Source organism: Lithobates pipiens, unplaced genomic scaffold (genome assembly GCF_037356315.1).
Source record: "Lithobates pipiens isolate NorthernLeopardFrog02 unplaced genomic scaffold, aLitPip1_a1.2 Scaffold_1, whole genome shotgun sequence".
In the NCBI taxonomy this organism is placed as follows: domain Eukaryota; kingdom Metazoa; phylum Chordata; class Amphibia; order Anura; family Ranidae; genus Lithobates; species Lithobates pipiens.
The window spans coordinates 78,711,012-78,736,742 of record NW_027507685.1 but is presented as its reverse complement, the minus strand read 5'-3'; the positions used below and the strand labels follow the sequence as shown (position 1 = coordinate 78,736,742).

Sequence of the window (25,731 nt, the reverse complement as noted above, 5' to 3'; positions counted from 1 at the left end):
TGTATGGCTTTGTCCCAGACTGGTATTTGGCCATGACTACTTCCCTTTTGGTCCACCCCAATCTTCTGTGTAAAAGAACGGGTTGCACAAATCTGTAGGTGCCTCAATTCTCATATACAAAAGGTTTTACTCAAAATAAGCAAGAAGCCTCAATAGGCTCAAGATTTGCAAAGAGAATGTGCTCGCAGGAGAGACTGAAGCCAGGGGCTCGGCAATGTGGCCCATAGATTAATTGACTAGTCACAGAGTGTTCCCATGTATGTGGCAAAGGGATGTAGCATCGGGTGTGGGGTCATCAGCTTAGAGTATGATTAATATTTATTGGTTGTTTTTTTATGTAATTATGTGTTTAGAACATTTTGCTACACCATTGGGACACTGCTTGCTTAGTAGTCCCTCTGGTTTTAATGTATTTATGTGTATCTTTTTTGTTCTGTATTTGTTAATAAAATATTTGTTTTTGATTTCTGTGTGATTTTGGTGGTCACTTATAATCCCATTTATATAGGCAGATTTTTTTGTTCAAAATGTATCAGGGATAAGACCACCACACTAGAATCTTTTGATCCACTGAGAGCCCCTGTCAGGTCACCTGAGACAAGGTGATAGATGCACTCCGTAGGAGTCGCAAGTGCACCGCTAGGTAGTGGGCCTTAGGACTGACTGCTGCGGATTGTACCCAGGGAGATTCAGGACACAGGTCTACTGGATCACTAACACAGATCTCAGTAGGAGCAAGAGCATAGATTCCCCAGGCCGCGGAGTCTAAGAGCCAGCAGGTGTTCACCAGAGCCTCCAGTGGTGAGGATGGACTTGGCTGCAGTCTGGCTCCAGGTCACGGCCCCTAGGGTCTCACACTCACAGTAGACTACAGGAGAAGGAAGCAGCAGGCTGGAACAACAAGAATAGTAAGGGGATAAGGCAGAGGTCAGGGCAACTAGCAGACAGGAACAACAGAGTAGACGCCAAAGGTTCAGGGTCACAGGCAGACAGGGATGGTCAGGGACATGCCAAAAGGTCAAGGTCACAAGCAGACAGGAATCGTTGAGAACACGCCAAGGTCGGTAACAGAGACAAACGAAGAGCATACGGCAAGCAGGAAACGGGAAGCCAAACACACAATGAATACACAATGGTTGATCAGCACTGTTAGCTTGCAGTGCACAGGTTAATATAGGGTTCCCTGATAGGGCCTGGGGTGGAGCCATGCTTAGAGGAGAGGTTATAAAAACCACCAGGTGGAAGTGGCTGGCCTCTTAGTCAGAACCCATGAGGGGAGGTAAGCAACCAGAGAAAGATCACTGCATAACCATGACAGCCCCCTTCCCTCTTTTGAGATCTCTAATTATAGCGGTGGGGAAGGTGACGTCGATGATGACGTGTCTAGTGATGTCGTGGGTGCCCACAAGAGAGGAAGAGGAGGGGAGTTCAGAGGGAGATATGGACCAGCGGATAGGGAGGAGAAGCAGGAAGAACTTAGATTGCACAGGAGGGACAAAGCAGACTGTGAATGTATCAGGAGCGAGGCATCAACCATGTACGGTCACATCTGGCGCTCCAAGGACGCCGGCACATGGCTCTGCAGTGTGGGCTTTTTTTAACGTGCCCACTGCTGACAATAGTGTTGCCATCTGCAATCTTTGCAGTCAACGCATAAGTTGCGGTAAGCCCAACACTCACATAGGGACGACCGCCTTAAGAAGGCACATGAGCTGCTATCACCGAGCCCAGTGGGAGCAACGGAACACACAATGCCACACTCCAGGCTCTCACCGTCCAGCCTCATCTTCTCCTTCTCCTCTCTCCTTACAATTGTCCCCCACTCCACCCTCTATCACGCCATCCTCACGTTTTTCTGCAAAAAGGCAGGGTTCCATGGGCCAAATGTTCGAGCGTAAAAAAATGATGACGCCGGATAACCCTCTTGCCCAACGGTTGAAGGCTGGCTTATCAGAACTGATAGCCCGCCAACTTCTGCCATATAAACTGGTGAACTCTGAGGCCTTTCGAAAATTTGTGGCCATTGGAACACCACAATGGAAGGTGCCAGGAAGGAAGTATTTCTCACAGAAGGGCATCCCAGAGCTATATGGCCATGTTCAGCGGCAAGTGAATGTATCTCTGGCACACAGTGTCAGTGCCAAGATACATCTGACCACAGACACGTGGTCTAGCAAATACAGGCAGGGAAGGTATATCACTTTTACTGCCCACTGGGTGAACCTTCTGACTGCCGTCAAGCATGTAACCCGTGGCACCCGTGTAGATTTGGTTTTACCGCCACGGATTGCACGCAGGCCTGACTCTTCTCCTCCTCCTACTCCATTCTCCTACTCGGCTGACTCCTCCTTTTCCGCTGCTAGCATCTCTTCCGCTGCGCCGCCCAAGCTCCCCAGAACCTATTCGACATGTCAGGTGAGATGTTGCCATGCTGTGCTGCGTCTGTTGTGCCTGGAAGCCAAGAGCCACACTGGCCCTGCACTCCTTTCAGCTTTGCATTCACAGGCAGATCAGTGGCTAACACTGCTCAATTTGACAGTTGGTAAAGTGGTGTGTGACAACGGTGCCAATCTGCTTAGCGCATTGAAACAGGGCAAAATTACGCACTAGCCATGCATGGCACACGTCTTAAACTTGGTCGTGCAGCGATTCGTTGTCAAATACCCTGGGATCCAGGACATCTTGCGGCAGGCAAGGAAAATCTCGGGCCATTTCAGATCTAACACGGCCATGGCTCGCCTTGCTGACATTCAGCGCCAACACAATCTGCCAGTCGGATGTCTTATTTGCGATTGCGCAACGCGATGGAACGCAACCTTCTATATGCTTGATAGGCTGCTCCAGCAGAAATGTGCAGTTAACATCTACCTGTACGAACTCTGCGGCAGAACAGGTTCTGGGGAGCTTGATTATTTTTCACCGTGCCAGTGACTGCTCATGCGTGACGCATGTAGACTTCTGCGGCCATTTGATGAGATCGCCAAACTGGTCAGTCGCAGCCATGGCGCCATCAGTGACATGGTACCTTATGCCTTCTTTATGGAGTGTGCATTGCGTCATGCCATTGATCAAGCCGTGGAGGAGCAAGAGCGGGAAGATGAGGAAGTCGCAATGCTGGATGAATTCCCAGGGGGGGCTACTCTATCTGAGACAAGTCAACAACAGGAGTCTGAAGAGGAGTCAGAGGAGGATGGTGCCGGGGCGGATGAGGAGGAGCAAGAAGAGCATGCTTTAAACCTTTCTGGGATCCCTGTTGTGCGTGGATGGGGAGAGGAGAACGAGGAGGACGACATTATCCTTGACTTCTGGCCATAGCTTGCCCAATTTGCAATGGAACTGTTGGCTTGCCCCTCGTCCAGTGTCCTGTCCGAAAGGACGTTCAGTGCAGCAGGGGGGATCGTGACCGATAAGCGCACTCGCCTAGCTCACGACAGTTTTGACTACCTCACAGTTCTAAAAATTAATGAGGTATGGATATTGGAGGAATTGGAAGGACTGGTATAGGAACACATGTGACCAGTAGACCATGTATATCTCTCTAAACTTTTTATTTAATCGAGAACACAGACCTTTTTTCTACATTTGGCTCACTTCCTTGTACAAAAAAAGCACGCCGTACTATATACCCGTGCCCTCCTTTTTGAGGAGGTTGAGCGGTGTCATATTTTTGGGGCCCAGCAGCGAGTTGCTGGTGTCAGTGCTCTCTATCTCGGTGCCAGTGTCAGTGCTCTATATTACGGTGCCGGTGTCAGTGCACCCTATCATGTTGCCGTTGTCAGTGCACCCTATCACGGTGCCGTTGTCAGTGCACCCTATCACGGTGCCGGTGTCAGTGCACCCTATCACGGTGCCGGTGTCAGTGCACCCTATCACGGTGCCGGTGTCAGTGCACCCTATCACGGTGCCGGTGTCAGTGCACCCTATCACGGTGCCGGTGTCAGTGCACCCTATCACGGTGCCGGTGTCAGTGCACCCTATCACGGTGCCGGTGTCAGTGCTCTATATCACGGTGCTGATGATCATCTCCTGCACCCTCTTCATAGCCTACCCTGACCTTTCCTCTCCTCCATTGCCTTCATGCGCTCCTGAGTTCTGAATTGTCAAAATTTCACAGATAAAAAAAGAATGCTTGTAGTTGTCGATCCCAGATTCACTTCATACATTTGTTATGTCATTGGCCATGTGGTGGGACTATGTGTGCACAGCTAGTAATTATTTTGTGGCTGAAAATATGACCTGTAGGTTTTTAAAGTTCGCCTGCCATTGAAGTCAATGGGGCCCACCGCAAACTTTGCGGTTCGCAAACTTTTGGCCGCATTCGCTGTTTGCGTTCGCAAAACTTCCCGTCGGAAGTTCGTCCATATCTAGCAATCACTATTTGTCCTGTTAACTGTTCTCACCTAGAGAGAAAGCTGGAAAAAAAATAGCCTTGTCAGTAGAACAGGAATAAATAACACTAGTTCTGATGGCTCTGGCATCAATCATTTCCTCGCTTTCTGTTGTAGCTGTGTTACATGAAGTGAAGGGTAATCTCCCTGATGGGACATGGATGGCGAAAAAAAAAAAAAACTGGCAGGAGTTACTGTACCCAAAATGAAAGAAAACAATTTGCTTTTGTTTTACTTTTAAAGAAAATGTTACCTTTCTGAACATGTTGCACCCCCATTGTCACAGTGAGCCAAGGATCTTCTCCCTGCACTCACATGGCTGCGTCATTGATTCACTGATTTCCCCCCCCCCAAAAGCACCTTGTCCCCATGTTGATGGGGGACAGGGGCCTCTTCCCTACAACCCTGGACAGGGGTCTGCAGGCAGGGTTTTTTTTTTTGGAATCTGGAAGACCACTTTAACAAGGGGACCCCCAGATCCCACACCCCCCTAAAGTGAATGAGCATGTGGTACATATTACCCCATACTGGTTCACCAAAAAAAGTGAACACACGGGATTTATCTTTTTAAGTCTGTGGCGTAATATATGCTCTATGTACCAATTTGTATTGAATCATACAATCTCTTAACCACTTGCTTACTGGGCACTTAAACACCCTTCCTGCCCAGACCAATTTTCAGCTTTCGGTGCTCTCACAATTTGAATGACAATTACTCAGTCATGCAACACTGTACCCAAATGAGTTTTTTGTCCTTTTTTTCCCACAAATAGAGCTTTCTTTTGGTGGTATTTGATCACCTCTGGAGTTTTTATTTTTTGCGCTATAAATGAAAAAAGACCGATTTTTTTTTAAAAAAACGCATATTTCTTTGTTTCTGTGACAAAATTATGCAAATTATTAATTTTTCTTCAGAAATTTTGTCCACAATTTATACTGCTACATGTCTTTGGTAAAAATAACCCAAATTTGTGGATATTATTTGGTCTTTGTGAAAGTTAGAGAGTCTACAAGCTGTGGTGCGAATCGTACAAAATTGATCACATCTGATGTACTGGTGGCCTATCTCATTTATTGTGACCCAAACAAGCCAGGAAAGTACAAATACCCCCCAAATGTCCCCTTTTTGGAAAGTAGACATTCCAAGGTATTTAGTAAAAGGCATGGTGAGCCCTTGTACACACGGTCGGACATTCCGACAACAAAATCCGTTGGATTTTTTCCGACGGATTTTGTCCGAAACTGGTGTTGCATACTCATGGTCAGACAAAGTTGTTGGAAAATCCGATCGTTCAGAACGTGATGGCGTTCGTTCATTGCGACGGGACTATGTTGCGGCTAGTAGCCAATAGCTTTGGTCTCGTAATTTGATCTGAACATGCGTGGCACTTTGTCCGACCGTAATTCTCTACAAACTATCGGACAAAGTCCGATCGGATCATGTTGTCGGAAAATTACATATCCAGCTCTCAAACTTTGTTGGTCGGACATTCTGACGGAAAAAGTCCTATGTAGCCCACACACGGTCGGATTATCCGACAACATGGTCCAATCGGACCCTTTCTGTGGGAATTTCTGACCATGTGTTCAAGGGCTTAGACCAGCTTCCCAAGACCGAATAGTAATAAGCATTAAAGGGGTCAACTGATATTGTGCCCTACGGCCCCTGAATAAAAGAGCCTTCAGGGCATCTACAGAGCCTACTACTGCCGCTTCTAATCGAGTAGAGGAGTTATATATATCAGGATTCAGCCACCAAGTGGCCGTAACCAACTGGGTGGCTAAAAAGTATCTATATAGATCCGGAAAGGCTAGTCCTCCCTGCTCACAAGGGCGAATCAGAGTAGCTAATTTGTACCTGGAATTCTTCGATCCCCATAAAAAAGATGAGAAGAGTTTGTTTAATTTCATAAAAAAAGGACATAGGAAGCCACTGAGGGGAGTGTCTGAATAAGTACATAAATTTGGGTATAATTTTCATTTTTAGAAGATTAATACATTATAGTAGGGACAATGGTAGAGACCCAATCTCGACCCGCTATCTCCCTTAGTTATTTAACAGTTGGCGGAGCTAGCAGAAGGTGGGACGATAGCGGGTGTTGTGTTGATTTATATCAGGGTACATTGTTTCTTATTTTTGTTTTTCACATAAATGACTTGTCAAAAACTGCCTACTGTTATTTTTTTACACTACACTTACTATGTACCCCATAATCATTCACATGGGGGGGTTGGGATCTTGGGGGCCCCCCCAGAATTAAGTCCCACCACCAGGTTGTTGGGAAGAGGCCCTAATCCACATTTAAATGGTTTGGTATGGTTCGGAGGGGGGGGGGGGGGGTGGTACGCTCACTTATCCCCTCCCTTTTCTGACCTGCCGGGCTGCATGCTTGGATAAGGATCTGGTATGGATTTATTTTTTTCTTGGGGTTTCCCCTCAAAGTCCATACTAGACTTGAATGACTCCATGCCGTTTTTTTCCCTAATTTTATTTTTGCTGGCAATTCTTGTTTTTACATTCAGCTGTCAGCGGAGAAGCCCACTTACAGCTGATGACTCATCAATTGTCAAGGATGCGGCGAACGGCTTCCCGACCTACTTCCTGGCAACCAGCTATAAACGGTGTGTTACAGAGAACAAAAAACGCATGTATAAACACATCGCTAGCATTTTTGAGTCCATTTGAAGTCTATCTGTTGCGGAAAAAAAGTGTACCATAGGAAACCATGTTAAATGGACTGTAGTGCGTTTCTGTGAACTGCAAAACGCACTAAAAACCACATAGATGGGAACCTAGTGTTACAAGAGTTGTTTTTTTTTTGTTTTGTTTTTTTATATATAAAGTTTATTTTTGAAACAAACAAACAAACAAAATATACATCCAGTTGTAATACATTCAGACAGATGATATACAGTGGTGTGAAAAAGTGTTTGCCCCCTTCCTCATTTCCTGTTCCTTTGCATGTTTGTCACATTTAAGTGTTTCGGAACATCAAACCAATTTAAACAATAGTCAAGGACAACACAAGTAAACACAAAATGCAATTTGTAAATGAAGGTGTTTATTATTAAAGGTGAAAAAAAATCCAAACCATCATGGCCCTGTGTGAAAAAGTGATTGCCCCCTAAACCTAATAACTGGTTGGGCCACCCTTAGCAGCAACAACTGCAACCAAGCGTTTGCGATAACGTGCAATGAGGCTTTTACAGCGTCCTGGAGGAATTTTGGCCCACTCATCTTTGCAGAATTGTCCTAATTCAGTTACATTAGAGGGTTTTCGAGCATGAACGGCCTTTTTAAGGTCATACCACAACATCTCAATAGGATTTAGGTCAGGACTTTGGCTAGGCCACTCCAAAGTCTTCATTTTGTTTTTCTTCAGCCAATCGGTGGTGGACTTGCTGGTGTGTTTAGGATCATTGTCCTGCTGCAGAACCCAAGTTCGTTTCAGCTTGAGTACACGAACAGATGGTCGGACATTCTCCTTCAGGATCTTTTGGTAGACAGCAGAATTCATAGTTCCTTTTATCACGGCAAGTCTTCCAGGTCCTGAAGCAGCAAAACAGCCCCAGACCATCACACTACCACCACCATATTTTACTGTTGGTATAATGTTCTTTTTATGAAATGCAGTGTTCCTTCTATGCCAGATATACTTGGACACACACCTTCCAAAGAGTTCCACTTTTGTCTAATCGGTCCACAGAATGTTGTCCCAAAAGTCTTGGGGATCATCAAGATGTGTTGTGGAGAAATTGAGATGAGCTTTGATGTTCTTTTTGCTCAGCAGTGGTTTTCTCCTTGGAACTCTGCCATGCAGGCCATTTTTGCCCAGTCTTTTCCTGATGGTGGAGGCATGAACGCTGACCTTAACTGAGGCAAGTGAGGCCTGCAGTTCCTTGGACGTTGTTGTGGGGTCTTTTGTGACCTCTTGGATGAGTCGTCGCTGCGCTCTTGGGGTAATTTTGGGCGGCCGGCCACTCCTGGGAAGGTTCACCACTGTTCCATGTCTTCGCCATTTGTGGATAATGGCTCTCACTGTGGTTCGCTGGATTCCCAAAGCTTTGGAAATGGCTTTATAACCCTTTCCAGACTGATAGATCTCAATTATTTTCTTTCTCAATTGTTCCTGAATTTCTTTGGGTCTCGGCATGATGTGTAGCTTTTAAGGATCTTCTGGTGGACCTTACTGTGTCAAGCAGCTCCTATTTAAGTGATGCCTTGATTGTGAACAGGTGTGGCAATAATCAGGCCTGGGTGTGGCTAGAGAAATTGAACTCAGGTGTGGACAACCACAGTTATAGTATGTTTTAACAAGGGGGCAATCACTTTTTCACACAGGGCCATGATGGTTTGGATTTTTTTTCACCTTTAATAATAAACACCTTCATTTACAAATTGCATTTTGTGTTTACTTGTGTTGTCCTTGACTATTGTTTAAATTCGTTTGATGTTCCGAAACACTTAAGTGTGACAAACATGCAAAGGAACAGGAAATTAGGAAGGGGGCAAACACTTTTTCACACCACTGTATATGAATATGCCATGTAGTATATAAACAATTTCTTGCAATGGTAGCGAATTTTAACAAGTTCTTGTCCTCTAATGCCGCGTACACACGGTCAAACTGTATGACGTACTTTCCGCCAGACTGTCCGTCCGACTTTCCGAACGGGCTACTTGCCCACACACGGCACTTTTTGAGCGGACTAATACGGCGTACTAAGTCCGCCGTACTATCCGCCCTACTTTTGAAATGAACGGACTCGCCCACACACGCGGAGGAAAGTCCGCTCATTTCGAGCGCGTCTCCAGCCACAATGCCAGGGACGCACGGCGCGGCCACTTATATAGGGACAAGGGGCGGTGTCACATGGCTTTATGTCACATGGGTTGGTCACATGGGTTAATGTCACATGGGGACTGTGACATCGTAAGGGGGCGGGGTCACCATGTGACACCAACCCATGTGACATAAAGCCATGTGACACCGCCCCTTGTCCCTATATAAGTGGCCGCGCAGTGCGTCCCTGGCATTGTGGCCGGAGAGAGCGTCGAGTCAACATCTCCTGGAGAAGAAGGAGAAGAAGAACGGAAGGCGGCGGTGGCGACAGAAGACCGGTCCACCGCCTGTAAAAGAGCTATAAGAAGGCGCGGTGGCCTGGCAGAAGAACCGAAGAGGGGGACAAGACCCCCGAAGTCGGGAGAAGAGGCCTGCGGCGAGGAAGAAAGCCGGACTCCTCCACTAGCAAAAGAGCTACAAGAAGATAGCGGAGGAGTCCGGCGAGAAGACCCCCGAAGACGGAAGACCCCCGGAGCTGTGCAATAAAGTATTTTATCTTGTGTGTTGTGTTTTTTTTTTACTTTTTTTTTACAGGTGAATGGGTAGGGGTACTCATTCACATAGGGTGGGGGGCCGGTATCCGGGGGCCCCCTTATTAAAGGGGGCTCCCGGATTCCGATAAGCCCCCCGCCCGCAGACCCCGACAACCAACGGCCAGGGTTGTCGGGAAGAGGCCCTTGTCCTCATCAACATGGGGACAAGGTGCTTTGGGGTGGGGGGGGCGCGCGGCCCCCCCTTCCCCAAGGCACCCCCCCATGTTGAGGGCACGCGGCCTGGTACGGCTCAGGAGGGGGGCGCTCGCTCGCCCCCCTTTCCTGGCCGGCCGGGTAGCGTGCTCGGACAAGGGTCTGTTGTGGACTTGGGGGGGACCCCCACGCCGATTTTTTTTTTTTTGGCATTGGGGTTCCCCTTTAAGTCCATACCAGGCGGTGGGGCCAGCGACGTCTCCTTCGCGGGCCCCGCCTACCTGGAGACACGCTCGAAATGAGCGGACTTTCCTCCGGGCGGGAAAAGTCCGCTCATTTCAAAAGTACGGCGGACTGGCATACACACGGCCGGATTGTCCGCCGAAATGCGAGTACGACAGACAGAATTTCGAAAAAACGAAATTCTTAGTACGCTGGACTGCACGCTGAAAAAGTCCGCTGAAGCCCACACATGAGCGGATTGTCCGCTGAAATGTGTTTCAACGGACTAAGTATGCCATACAGTCCGCTCGTGTGTACGCAGCATAAGAGGTCATGGGTGTTGAGTATATATATATATATATATATATATATATATATATATATAAAAAAAAAAACAGGAACTATTGAAGGGGGGGGGGGGGGGGGGGGGCGCTCGGTCTGGGCCTACATTACCATTTTAACTTAGTACAAGAGAGTTATTAATAAAGAACTGTTGGCGTAGTACAGAAAGGTTGCATCCTTGAATTGGGGCACAGTAAGTGTAATGATCTGTGTTATCTCTGGGTCCCTAGGGAATCAAGACATCTTTGCCTTTCAGTTTGCCAGGCCAGTGCAATTTCAGTCGCTGTACTTGGCATTACAGCCCCCCGGGTATAAGATCAATAGACTTCTCTGAGTGGAGCCTGGAAAACATAAATGCATCAGCTTAACTTAAAGCAGAGTTCCACCCATTTTTTGAACCTGCAAGCAATCCCATGCCCATTCGCAGTGCTATTGTAAATGGCCAAACAAATATTTATATTGTTTGTTTTTTTTTCCAAATACCATTTTTAGCTTTGTTTCTTGCAGCCCTTCTGGTCCGGCCACCTAGGCAATTACGTCACAAGGTGATTCCCATGAACTGCTGGGATATCAGCGTCGGCTATCCCAGGAGTCCATGGGAATCTCCTATTACTGCAATCAGCGCCATACAGTGACATTACTGTGCAGGCGCGAGAACAGGAGGTGCATGCTGGATAGCCAGCTGCACTGAAATCCCAGAAATAGACTAGCAGTCTTCAGATACCCTTAACTGCAATTGACCCTGCTTGCTTCTGAGATCAGGAATGATTTAAACAATTTAAAATGAACAAAAAGGTAAATGTTTATTCATAGAATCGAAATGTTAAAGTATAAGTAGGAACAAATTTGAGGAGCAAAAAAAAAAAATGAAGATCTTTTCACTTGCTGAGCTTTGATTTAGGAATGTCTGCTAGTCCTATTTCTGGAGTTGTTTCATTTATTTTATATTATGGAAAAGAACACAGGAGTGCAGACCGTTTTTTGCAGATTCCAAAATTTACGAGAAGAGAGGCAGAGAAAAAGATATGTTAGTACTGAAGTCTTTCTACTTTAGTATTGAAGAGTGTTGGCTATTCATGTCTATTATTTTGTCAGTGTTTTGCAGATATTCAAAAGTGAGGCCCATCCATCTGTATATAAGATGAGCTCTGGAGGCAAAGAAGGACTGAGCCTGTTTGGTATTAATGTGCTTCAACTTTTTGATCACTCTCTTGTCCTTGTATATACAGTATAGTGTGAGGGATCATCATCAGCATTCAGACTTTATAAAGAATGCAACAAGAAACGTAAGGGTGCAATTAGGGCGGCTAAGATAGAACATGAAAGACACATAGCGGAGGAAAAGAAAAAAAATCCCAAGAAATTCTTTAAGTATGTAAACAGTAAAAAAGGACAGACCATATTGGCCCCATACAGAATGAAGAAGGACATCTGGTTACAAAGGATGGGGAGATGGCGACGGTATTGAATTTATTCTTCTCCTCAGTCTTCACAAGGGAATTGGGGAGCTTCAGTAACCAAAACTGCAGTGTTTGTCCTCATGACACATCACAGGAATCACCTCCATGGTTAACAGAGAACAGAATTAAAATTAGACTTGGGAAGCTTAACATTAATAAATCACCAGGACCAGATGGCTTGCACTTGAAAGTACTTAGGGAACTCAGTCAAGTAATTACCAGACCATTGTTCCTAATTTTTACTGACTGGAATGGTACCAGGTGATTGGAGAAAAGCCAATGTAGCACCAATATTTAAAAAGGGTCCAAAATACATCCCTGGGAAGACCAGTTAGCCTAACATCAATAAAAGCAAAGGAAGAGGCGCCTCTGGGTGTAGAGATAACATACACTTTTTAATTATAAAAACTTATTTAATACAGGCAACTCACATTTTGGATGTGATCTATGAGCATTCAGTCACTTTAAAATCTGAGCATGGATGTGGTCATCTGAGGCACTGTAGCTGCATTTACTTGTGTATTGAGCCTAACATCAATAGTATGCAAGCTCTTGGAGGGGATGATAAGGGACTATATACAAGATTTTAGTAATGAGAACGGTATCATTAGCAGTAATCAGCATGGATTCATGAAGAATTGTTCTTGCCAAGGTGAGTTGTCCTCTAGATAAAGGAAGGCCCATAGACCTGGTATATCTGGATTTTGAAAAAGCATTTGACAGTTCACCATAAATGTTTACTTTACAAAATAAGGTCCGTTGGACCATAGGGTGGGTACATTAATTGAAAACTGGCTACAAGGGCCAGTTCAGAGGGTGATGATAAATGGGGAGTACTCAGAGCGGTCTGGGATGGGTAGTAGGCTACTCCAGGGTTCTGTCTGGGACCAATCCTATTTAATATGTTCATCAACGACTTGAAGGATGGGGTAAACAGTCCAATCTTTGTATTTGCGGACTATACTAAGCTAAACAGCTAACTTCTCCACAAGATGTGGAAACCTTGCAAAAAGATCTGAACAAATTAATAGGGTGGGCAACTACATACCAAATGAGGTTTAATGTAGAAAAATGTAAAATAATGCATTTGGGTGGCAAAAATATGAATACAATCTATACACTGGGGGGAGAACCTCTGGGGGAATCTAGGATGGAAAATGACCTGGGGGTCCTAGTAGATTTTAGGCTCAGCAATGCCTAGCTGCTGCTAACAAAGCAAACAGAATATTGTCATGCATTCAAAAGGGTATCAACCCTGGAGATAAAACGATAATTCTCCCACTCTGCTAGACTCTGGTCCGGCCGCACCTAGAGTATGCTGTCCAGTTCCTGGCACCACACCACTGGAAATGGAGTGAGTACAAAGAAGGGCAATAAAGCTAATAAAGGGTCTGGAGGATATTAGTTATGAGGCAAAGTTGCGAGCACAATGAACCAGTCTAGGGCACTGGTCAGCCCCTGTGGAGAGGGAGGAAAATCACAGCTCAGTTTAACCAGCCCCATTGTGATTGCACCCTTAAAGAAAAAAATGAATATAACATATAAAACGTGCATGGCTGAGTCTTTAGTGTCAGTGTTACATAGTAGGTGAGGTTGAAAAAAGTCCAAGTCCAACCTGTGTGTAATTATATGTCGGTATTACATTGTATATCCCTGTATGTTGTGGTCATTCAGGTGCTTATCTAATAGTTTTTTGAAACTATAGATGCTCCCTGCTGAGACCACTGCCTGTGGAAAGGAATTTCACATCCTCGCTGCTCTTACAGTAAAGAACCCTCTACGTAGTTTAAGGTTAAACCTCTTTTCTTCTAATTTTAATGAGTGCCCACATGTCTTGTTAAACTCCCTCCTGTGAAATAAGTTTTATCCCTATTGTGGGGTCACCGGTATGGTATTTGTACATTGAAATCATATCCCCTCTCATGCGTCTCTTCTCCAGAGAGAATAAGTTCAGTGCTCGCAACCTTGTGTGCGTGACCGTACAGGGAAGTTCTGGGCTAGCTATGGGTGTTTGCAAAGTGTACCCTTTTTGCTTGTGTCTGTTTTTTACCAGTATATTTCACCTTGGTTCGTCATGGCGCACATGCGTTCGCAGTTTGGCGGCCATGCGCCATAGCCTTTATGTGGGCGCACGAAGATTTGCATCGTACGCGAATACAGTCACGCCTGTTGGCCGGGACTGTGCACATGAGTGCGCATGCACGCATAGAACACTCTGATGCACACCCAGTTTATTTAAGCTGTGTAGGCCAAGCATATGGTGCTTCCAGAAGGCAACCATGGGACAGAGCAGGCTCTGAAAAGACACTTGCAGTGGTTCATTTTTCCGTACCCGGGTCACGTACGTCACCAGATGTTGCTTGGCAGGCTAAAGGTGCTTAACAGGATTGTTGCATAGGGGCTTGTTGAGCCCTATTAAAGGGTCTCCTTTCTGAGGCGTTTTAATATACACCCAAGTACTCTTTGTTTGCGGTTATTTAACCACTTGCCGACCGCCGCACGACGATGTACGTCCTATTTTTGAAGAGGGATATCTCGGTAACGGCAGCAGCTGCTGCCACAACCGAGATATCCATCTCTTCAGGCGGCGGTCGGCTGTACGATAACGGTGGTCTCCGCGGCGGATTCGCCGCGAGATCACCACTATCGGCGGCGGGAGAGGTGCCACCCCCCCTCCCGCCGCCCTCCCGCACCTTCCGCCGCTTACCGGAGCCGTCGGTAGCGGCGGAGGCGATCGGGTCCTTCCATCTGCTGGGCATAGATACAAGTGAGGCTAAGATGGCCCCCACTCGTCTCTATACCATAGGAGGGCGGAAGCAACGTCAAAACGTCACTTCCGCCCATACCTCTTAAAGGTATATTTTTTTTTTTTAAATGTCAGATTTTCTTTTTTTTTTTGCATTTTAGCCCAAATATGAGATCTGAGGACTTTTTGACCCCAGATCTCATATTTAAGAGGACCTGTCATGCTTTTTTCTATTACAAGGGATGTTTACATTCCTTGTAATAGGAATAAAAGTGATCCATTTTATTTATTTTTTTAAAACAGTGTAAAAATAAATAAAATCAATTAAAATAAATAAGAAAAAAAAAATTTTTTTTTTAAAAACACCCCGTTATGACGAGCTTGCGCACAGAAGCGAGCGCATACGTGAGTAGCGCCCGCATATGAAAACGGTGGTCAAACCACACATGTGAGGTATCGCCGCGATCGGTAGAGCGAGAGCAATAATTCTAGCCCTAGACCTCCTCTGTAACGCAAAAAATGCAACCTGTAGAATTTTTTAAATGTCGCTTATGGAGATTTTTGAGGCTAAAAGTTTGACGCCATTCCACGAGCGGGCGCAATTTTGAAGCGTGACATGTTGGGTATCAATTTACTCGGCATACCATTATCTTTCACAGTATAAAAAAAATTGGGCTAATTTTACTGCTGTCTTATTTTTTTATTCAAAAAAGTGATTTTTTTCCAAAAAAAGTGCGCTTGTAAGACCGCTGCGCAAATACGGTGTGAAAAAAAGTATTTCAATGACCGCCATTTTATTCTCTAGGGTGTTAGAAAAAAAACAATATAAAATGTTTGGGGGTTCTAAGTAATTTTCTAGCAAAAAAAACTGTTTTAAACATGGAAACACCAAGTCTGAAAAAGAGGCCTGGTCCTTAAGTGGTTAATGTCTTCCAAAAAGAGGAGTGGGACTAACACCACAGGGAAGGGCACACCTATGTCATCAGTAGTTTCTGATGAACCTAGTCGTATCCCTAGTGTTGTATCCTCTGAAGGACCAGAGGCTTCTGGGCAATCTGAGCCGCTGCGCCTATCTGGTATTGTGCCTACAGTCAATGCTACTGCATCACCCTTTATTACTAAGGATGAACTGTCCTCAGCTGTCAGAAACCATGAATTAGACAGAGACAGAAGTACAATTAAATCACACTTGTTTATTAAATAAAAAGGTAAATAGAGTAAGCGTAATCAGAGCATAGCCAGAGTCCAGTAACCAGATCGGGTAATCAGCCAGGCCAGAAGTCAGGGATCCAAGTGGAGGAACAGCAAGCATGATAAGGAGCCAGAAGGGATGTCAGCAAGCCAGTCTTTAAACAGATACACAGGAGATGGTTTCTTGTGATGTGACCAAGGCAGAGATGAAGTGAGCTGGACAGCTTTAAGTAGGCAGGTCAGACGAGCAGGATCAGGAACAGCTGGATAACTGTGGAGAGAGATGAGCGCTGGCAATTAGCCAACAGCTGAGCAGCCAGCCCAGAGACGGAAGGGCTAAGCCAGCCCTGACATCAGCCCTAGCCGGGTTAGAGCACAGGATTGCCGGCATGAATACCTCCATCCCGCAGGGTGGCAGGAAGCCTGCCAGATCCCCCTCCCTGGAGTCTCCTAATCTGGAGCAGGAATGGGTTGAGGATGGGGAAGGGCTTAAAGCTCAGGATTCGGTGGAGTGCCCGGCAGATAAGTCTGCTTCCAAGCAATCTGGACAAGAAGATATCCAGTCGATGTCTCCCCCTCAGTCGCAGAGGCCTTTGTTCCTGGCTCTGAACTGAAATGGTTCATTTTGCCTTTAAGTTTTCTCTTGCAGAGGTGACTGAGCCCCCCTGGTCTTTGGGATCTCTGAGGCTTTTTCCGGTCGCACTGCTACACCCCCTGTTGGAACAGGCGGTGTATGCTGATTGGGAACATCCTGACAGGACTTTTTTGCCTCCTAAAAGGATAGTGCTTTTTATATCCCATGGATGAAAATGTTGTTAAAAAATGGAGCATGGCAGCCGTAGAATAGATGCATCAGTCTCTTCCTTTAAACAAGAACTTAACTTTTCTGGTAGATAACACACAGGGCTTGAAGGACCCTGTTGACAAAAAATTGGAGTTATTATTAAATGCTTCATTTTCTTTGGCCAGTTCAGCTATTCAGCCAGCTGTTGCAGCAATTGGTATTTTCCAGTCCATAAAGGATTAGGTCAAATGGCCTGATAGGCCTAACCAGGAGGATGATCTGCCTGAAAGTAAGACAGATATTCCTCGAGCGCTGTGTTTTGCTGTTGATGCTTTTAAAGTATTCAATACAGCAGGTTTCTCATCTGGCTCTCTTGCCTGTACATATGTGCAGACTTTTATGTTTTAAGAACTGGTCAGCTGAGCTTCCTTGTAAAAAGTTATTGGCAGGTTTCCTGTTTCATGGGGAATGTTTATTCGGTGATCACATGGACAAATATATCCAAAAGATTTCTGGAGGGAAGAGTTCTCTACTTCCTGTGAAGAAAAGCATAAGGGCGTCCCTTGTTTAAAAACCCAGGGACTGCTTCCTAAAAAGTCTCAGCATCAGGGTTGTTCCGCCGCCATCAAGTGCATCAAGGAGTGATTGTAGAGGTTCCAGTATTCGAAAGAGGCTCAAACCTGTTTACGGTTCAGAAACCAAATGGGGACACAAGGCCCATTTTGGACCTAAGGTCCCGGAACAAGTATCTATTAATACAGTCCTTTCGGATGGAGTCTGCCTGCTCAGTAGTGATCTCCCTCTAGGGGGGAGACTTTTTAGCCTCCATCAATATGAAGGACACGTACTTACACGTACCTATTTCATCAGTCTCCTCAGAGGTTCCTACGTTTTGCAGTACAGGAACGTCGTTTTCAGTTTGTGTATCTACCCTCCATGCTTGCTACAGCTTCCTGGGTGTTCACAAAGTTCCTAGCACCAGTACTGGGTCTTTTAAGGGTCCAAGGGATCCTGGTGCTCGGGTATCTGAATGGCCTCCTGCTCAGAGATCACTCAGTACAGGCTCTAGAATATAATATACACAGTGCAGTATTTGAAAAGCTTAGGCTGGATCATACATACCGAAAAGTCAACCTTGAGACCAGCTCAGTGTAAGATATTTAGGTCTGATCCTAAACACAGTTCAAGCAAGAGAATTCTTGCCACCCGTAAGGATCTGTGCCCTGAAGGCTTAGGGGCACCAGACAACCCTCCATTCGGCTCTGTATGAGTCTCCTAGGGAGGATGGTATCCTCCTTCGAGGCAGTGCCCTATGCCCAGTTCTATTCCAGGCCCTTACAAGACACTTTGTTGGCTTGTATCAGAGGAAGAAAAGCACTGGATTATGCAATGTGCTTATTTCCTCAGGTATGCTTAAGCCTAAACTAGTGGTTGCAGGATCAGAACCTGCAAAAGGAAAAATCCTTTCTCCCGGTAACTTGGAGAGTACTGACTACAGAGCCAGTCTCTCAGGCTGGGGAGTGAGCCTAGATGGGCTCACAGCTCAGGGGAAATGGTCAGGGACAGAGCCGACCCTGCCCATCAACATCCCAGAAATAGGGGCAGTACGTCTGGCCCTACAGTCCTGGACGGTGCAGCTTCAGGACTGCCTCATCAGGGTTCAGTCCGACAATGCCACGGCAGTGGCCTATATAAACCACCGAGGCGGCTGTACCAGGAGTCGTTCAGCTCTGAAGGAGGTGAACTACATACTAGCTTGGGCAGAGGGACATGTGCCAATCATATTCGGCAGTCCATATCCCGGGAGTAGAGAACTGGAAGGCAGATTATCTCAGCCACCAGCAGATCTGCCCGGGGAATGGTCCCTACACCCAGAGCTGTTCCAGGAAATTTCACAACGTTGGGGATGGCCAGTGGTCGGCCTACTGGCATGCTGCAGGTTCAACAACAAGCTACAACAGTTTTTGTCTCGAACAAGAGATCCTCTGCCAAATGCAGCAGATGTTCTGATAGGTCTATGGAGCCAGTATCCCTGGTTTATGCTTTCCCTCCGATCCCTCTCCTTCCACATTTGTTGTGCAGGATTCAGAGAGAGGGGGTTCCAGTCATTCTGGTGGCACCAGCTTGACCCAGAAGGCCCTGGTACCCGGAGATTGTGAGACTGACAATAGACGGACCATGGATGCTTCCAAGTCGCCCCGATCTACTGTCTCAAGGTTCAATATTCCACCCCAATTTACAGTCTCTAAATTTGACGGCATGGCTATTGAAGCCAGGGTGTTAAAGGACCGTGGCATCTCGGGACCAGTGGTGTCTACACTAGTGAATGCTAGAAAAGCTGTCACTAGGAAGATTTATTATAAGGTCTGGAAGACTTTTATTGCTTGGTGTGAAGCCAGAAAATGACATCCTCGAAATATGTAATTGGGAGAATTCTCTCTTTTCTACAGTCAGCTGTGGAAATCAAATTGGCTTTGAGTACAATCAAAGGTCAAGTTTCAGCTCTATCAGTATTCTTCCAAAGGCCTTTAGCCTCCCATTCATTGATCCAAACCTATATGCAAGGGACACTTGCTGTCACGGGTGTCGGAGTTGGCAGCCCTTTCATGCAGGGAACCATACCTGATCCTTCACCATGACAGAGTTGTGTTATGACCTGTTCCATCCTTTTTGCCAAAGGTGTTGTCTGCCTTTCGTTTAAATCGGGACATTATTTTGCCTTTTTTCTCTCAGCCTCATTCGGCGGAAGAGAGACTACTGCATTCTTTGGACATTGTCAGGGCAGTCAAGGTTTATTTGTCTACATCTGCGGAGATCCGAGGATTAGACTTTTAAAGCTTCCATTTCCAATTGGGTCCATCGATTGGTCATTCAGGCCTACGGTCTGAAACATAAAGCTCCTCCCTTTAGGATGAGAGTTCATTCTACCAGGAATGTAGGAACCTCCTGGGCTTTTTGCCATCAGGTATCTGTGGCTCAGATTTGTAAGGCTGCTACCTGGTCTTCAGTGCATACGTTCACAAAATTTTATTAGTGGATGTTCGAGCAGCCGAGGATTCGGCTTTTGGCCACAGTGTAGGGCGGGCTGCCGTATAGGTTATGATGGCTATTGTTTGGCAGGATGTCTCCTTCCCCTCAAGGCTATTGCTCTGGGACATCCCAGCAGGTAGTGAATATTAGCCTGACTCTGTGTCCCATGATGTATGAAAAAGAAAATAGGATTTTCACATCATACTTACCTGTAAAATCTTTTTCTTTGAGTACATCATGGGACACAGAGATCCCTCCTCTCTTTTTTGAGGATTTAGTGCTTGCTACAAAAATAAAGTACTTCCTGTATGGGAGGGGTTATATAGGGGATCACTTCCTGTTTGAAGACCTTTGATCTACCAGTGTTCATTCACCTAAAGATGAAGTATATCCCAGCAGGTAATGAATATTAGCCTGACTATGCCCCATGATGTACTCAAAGAAAAGGATTTTGCAGGGAAGTATGACGTAAAAATCCATGTTTTTTCCGTTAGAAATTTCATTTGCGCCACTTTACAGGCAGATTAAGGGAACCCACCCAGGCACGGTATTTAACCACTTGGGATCCGCGCTATTGCCAAATGACGGCATTAGCGCGGACCTACTTTTCCGGGACTACGTCTATTGACGTCATCCCGTGCACGAGCGGCCTGCGCGCCCCCCTGAGGGGCGCGCTCGGCGCGCTCTGTGATCGGCGAGTCCATGAGACTCGCCTGATCACCGATCCGTGCAAGGGGTCGATCCCGACCCCTTATCACGTGATCAGCTGTCAGCCAATGACAGCTGATCGTGTGATAGAACGGAGCCGGTAATCGGCTATTATTCCTCCACGCGCTGACAGCGCGAGGAGAAAAAAAAAAGCCGATCACCGGCAGCCGTGATCGGGACATCAGTCCCGATCACGGCCAGCAATACAAGCGACCACCTGCCCCCTGCAGTGCCATCCTGAATAAAAGTAAGTGCCCCCCATCAGTGCCACCCAGCAGTGCCCACAGTGCCACCCACAGTGCCCACAATCTGCCTCAAAGGTGCTGCACCCCAGTGCCGCCCATCAGTGCCCAGCAGTGCCGCCCATCAGTGCCCAGCAGTGCCACCTATCAGTGCCCATCAGTCCCATCTATCAGTGGTACCTATCAGTGCCACTTATCTGTGCCACCCATCCGTGCCATCTTATCTGTGCCCATCGGTGCCGCCTTATCTGTGCCTATTAGTGCCGCCTTAACTATGCCTATCAGTGCCCACCAGTGCAGCCTATCAGTGCCCACCAATGCAGCCTATCAGTGCCCACCAATGCAGCCCATCAGTGCCCACCAATGCAGCCCATCAGTGCCCACCAATGCAGCCTATCAGTGCCGCCTAATCAGCGCACTTCAATGAAGGAGAAAAATGACTAGTTTGCAAAATTTTATAACAAACTATTAAAACATGATTTTTTTTTTTTTGCATCTTTTTTTGTTTGTTTAGCAAAAAATAAAACTCCGAGCTGTAACTAAATACCACCAAAAGAAAGCTCTATTTGTGGGAAAAAAATGATAAAAATTTCATTTGGGTACAGTGTTGTATGACCGCGCAATTGTCAGAAAATTGGTCTGGGACTGAGGGGGGTTTAAGTGCCCAGTAAGCAAGTGGTTAACCACTTCAGCCCCAGAAGAATTTACCCCCTTTCTGACCAGAGCTTTTTTTTGCGATTTGGCATTGCGTCGCTTTAGCTGACAATTGCGTGGTCATGCAACGTTGTACCCAAACAAAATTGATGCCCTTTTTTTCCCACAAATAGAGCTTTCTTTTGGTGGTATTTGATCACCTCTGTGGTTTTTATTTTTTGCGCTATAAACAAAAAAAATTTTGACAATTTTGAAAAAAAGCTATTTCCTGACAGACTCCATGGCAGCAACGTGTGGGTTAAGTCCCGCCTCCACTACCCTATAGGACACTACTCCCATAAATCTTTGCTCCCTGCCCATGGCCGTGTTCTTTTTTTGTCCTCCTCCGTAGGACCAGACGTTATGGTCTTTCTACCTGAAGATTGCTCCCACACGGTTCCATTGTTGGTTTGGCCGAATTGCGACTGGATGGAATTGTCGCATGACTCCGTTAAGCCCTAGCTACTAGCGGGGTATGGAGTGGGCATTGGATATAAGCGCTGGAGGAAGCCAGAAGCCTAGCCACTGGCAGGCAGGCTGCGCACTTGGTCGGATAGCCCAGCTAAATAGCAGGTGACCTATTTTGCCCTGAGAAGTCCGGTATGTATTGTGCTTACCTTCGGCCCGGAGACGATCGTGTGGGAGCGGTAAGATTGTTCCTCTTTTCCATGGCAGCAGTTTGTGTTTATTTTCTTGTCGTTTCTCCTTCATTTTCCGTTCGTTTTCTGTGTCTGTGTATGTGGGTATAGGCGTGACGGTCGGATTAGCCTGCGTTCCGCCGGTGCTCACTTCCGGGTCTTCGTCGGTACGTTCGTTCTGCGCATGCGCGCGTACGGCACAGGATCGAGGCTTGGTTCGCGCGTGCGCGGTGGCGGCGGGATGACGCTATTCTCGCATGCGCAGTAGCGGTACACAGGACGCGGTGATGACGTCATTAAGGCGCCTTATTTAAACTTAGAAAATAGCCTGCAGGCTTTGGGAATGCTTGCAGGTTATTTCGTGACTTCCCCTTGTCCAGGTTTTCTGCTGTGGAGGTAGGTGGCCTTCTGGGAAGAAGGGGGTGGGCGTGTGTGTGTTTGATGCCCTCAAGCCTTACTTATATGTCTTTGCAGCATTTATGGAAACCCCTAGAGATATGGACTCACCTCCGCCGGTATGTGGCCAGCCCTCTCATAATAGGTACTGTCTGGGGAGGAAGTAAGGGGGGGGGAGTGGTCCGGTATTAGTCAGTGTGTTATCTTTCCTTATCGGTATGTCTCTTCTATCTCTGTCTTAGCCCATCTAGATCAGCACAGCAACGCAGCTCAACGCACAGAGAAAGCGATTCTTCTAAGTCTTACCACCGGCACTCATATTCTAAGTCTAAACATCACGGCTCACCCTCAAGATCTGGGCGCCGTAGCGAGGATCGATCTCGCTCCTCCAGGGCTCATTCCAGCCACTCTGTTATTAATACTTGCTGGGGATGCAGATCGCAAGTTCCTATTGGGAAATCCCTGTGTGACCTCTGCTTTTCCAAAGCCTCTAGTGAGAGAGGGGGTACGGACCAGCAACTAAGATCCCTTGTGGAAAAAGTGGTGAAAGAATCCCTCAAGGGGATCGGGGCCAATCAGACCCCTGTGCCTCAGTCAGAATCACCTCAGTCACCAGTCAGGGATTCGCATGCTCAAGAGCTCTGGGAGTCCTCTTTAACAAGCCACCATTCAGCTGCTGCTTCAGACAGTGAATCTGAGGAAGATAGCCCCTGTGTGGGGTTTGACTTTGCCTTACTTTCTCCCTTGGTGAAGGCCATCAGAGAGGCTTTGAACTGGGAAGATGAGGTGGCTAATCCTTCCAAACAAAGGAAGTATTTCAAGCAACTTAAAAGGGAGCGTCTTAACTTTCCATTCCTGTCTGAACTTGGTGAGGTCATCACGGATGAATGGAGTAAAGTTGAGAAAAAGAATAGTATGCTCTCAAAAGTCCTAAGGTTATATCCCTTTAAGGAGGATGAGGTCTAGTATCTGGAATCCGCTCCACTCGTGGATGCAGCGGTGATGAGATTAGTAAAACATGTGACCCTTCCATTGGAGGATACAGTTTCATTCAAGGATGCCTTAGATAGGCGGATTGATTCCGATTTAAAGAGAGTCTACCTCACTGCTGGTATGGCATGCAAGCCAGCATTGGCTTTAGCGGCAATGTCCAAAGCCATGGAAGTCTGGACGGACGGTGTGGATGATACTCTCAGAAACATTTCGGATGAAGTCGCTAAAAACTCTCCTATCCAGGAGTTGCGGCTTGCTTCGGCTTTTCTGGGGGAGGCTTCGATTGACATCATCCGCCTAGTGTCCCGGGTCATGCTTTCAGCTGTAACCGCCAAACGGGCCCTTTGGCTCCGTCCCTGGCTGGCTGATCCAGCATCTAAACAGGTGTGGTGCCGTATCCCCTTCGAGGGTTCTTCTCTTTTTGGGAATAAATTGGATAATGCCATAACCCGGGCCACTGGTGGTAAGTCGGGGTTTCTTCCCCAGGATAGATGCTTAAAAAGCCAGAGGAGATTTTTTCCTAAAAAGCAGTATCAAGAGCAGGCCAGGGAGGCCCGTAGCTATAAACCGGGTCGGGAATATTCCAGATCATGGAAATCAAGGCAGTCATCCTTCAAGAAATCCGCCAAGAGCAGTGCGTCAGGAGAGAGGGAACCAACCAAATCTTTTTGAGATTGGGCCCGCTCAGATAGGCCAGGTGGGGGCTCGTCTTCTACATTTTCGGCATGTCTGGGCGGCCTCAATTCTGGACCGTCAGAACGGTCTCTTCAGGCCATTCTTGGACCTTCTGCAGGTCCCCAAGACTAAAGTATGTTCCCACTTCATTTCCAGCCACAGAAGAAAAAAGGCAGATCTTGTTGGCCTACGTGAAATCTTTATTGGCTCAAGGCGCTGCCGTACCCGTGCCAGACGATCAACGAGGGAGAGGAATTTATTCCCCTCTTTTTATGGTCCAGAAGAAAAACGGTTCTTGGAGACCAGTTATAGACCTTACACATCTGAATCGTTTTATCAAGAAGGAAAGGTTCAAGATGGAAACCTTGTCTACAATACAACAGTCAGTCCAGTCAGGAGACTGGATGATTTCAATAGACCTAAAGGACGCTTACTTTCATGTCCCTGTGGCAGAAGATTTTCAGCAGTTTCTGCGATTTTCAGTAGGAAAACTACATCTCCAGTTCGTGTGTCTCCCGTTCGGACTTTCAACGTCCCCCCGAGTGTTCTCAAAGGTGTTGTTGGCCGTAGTGGCTCTATTGAGAACCAAGGGAATTCGTCTTTACCACTATTTGGACGATCTTCTGCTGCTAGCCCAGGACAGAGACCGTCTGTTACTGCACAAGGGTCAGGTTATCTCCACTCTTCAAGAATTCGGTTGGATCCTGAATCTAGAAAAGAGTCAGTTAATTCCCTCCCAGTCTCTTGTGTTCCTAGGCGCACTCTTCAACACAGTGAGGGGTACCATCTCTTTACCCGAAGAGAAAGTAGTGGTAATTCGAGACAGAATTCGTCCGGCCCTCTCAGCCTCCCATCTTCCGGCTCTTCAGTGCCTGAGGATTATTGGCACCATGGTGGCCACGATTCCAATGGTGAAGTGGGCCCAATGGAAGATGAGACCGTTCCAAAAGGGGTTTCTTCACCAATGGCTGGGCAACAAGATGCAACCTATCCGGATCACATCTTCAATGAGAATCTCTCTGCTCTGGTGGCTTCGGAAGGAGAACCTATTCAATTGCCATTCCATTCTCCCCATCTCATGGGTGACAATAACTTCGGATGCCAGCAACAGGGGCTGGGGCGCCCACTGTTTGACGGAAGTAGCACAGGGCACCTGGGACTTTCCTTCCAGGAGGATGGTGTCGAATATTCTAGAATTGAGGGCAGCCTTCCAGGCGCTCCTAGCCTTTCGGCATCTGGTCTTAGGAACCTCGGTCCTACTCAGACTAGACAACACTACAGCAGTGGCATATATAAGGAGACAAGGAGGTACTCGGAGTCTGTCCCTTCTTCAGGAGGTAGAGCCAATCATGTCTTGGGCTCAGAAGAACCTGGTCAACATTACAGCAACTTATGTTCCAGGAACGCAGAACGTCCAAGCGGATTTTCTGTCTCGGGTCAATCTGGACAACAACGAATGGTCCCTTCACGAAGAAGTTTTCAGGTGGATTCTAACGTTGTGGTTCTCCCCAGAGGTCGACCTATTTGCTTCCCCTTGCAACAAGAAACTGGCGAGGTATTATTCCAGGTTTCGGGATCCTCAGGCCTACGGAGTGGATGCGCTGACGGATCGATGGTGGTTCAACAAAGCTTACGCCTTTCCTCCAACTCCTATTATTCTGCAGTTCCTGCGGAGACTCAAAACAGAAGCAGT

General features: G+C 46.8%; 1 protein-coding gene across 1 annotated transcript in view; it reads left to right on the top strand.

Annotated features, from left to right (window-relative positions):
• MSH5 (mutS homolog 5) overlaps positions 1–25,731 on the top strand; it is a 360,046-nt gene that overhangs the window by 182,827 nt on the left and 151,488 nt on the right. The window contains exon 8 of the mRNA XM_077460730.1: positions 11,578–11,660. Coding sequence (XP_077316856.1) covers positions 11,578–11,660 — 83 coding nt within the window. The remainder of the gene's footprint in view (positions 1–11,577; positions 11,661–25,731) is intronic.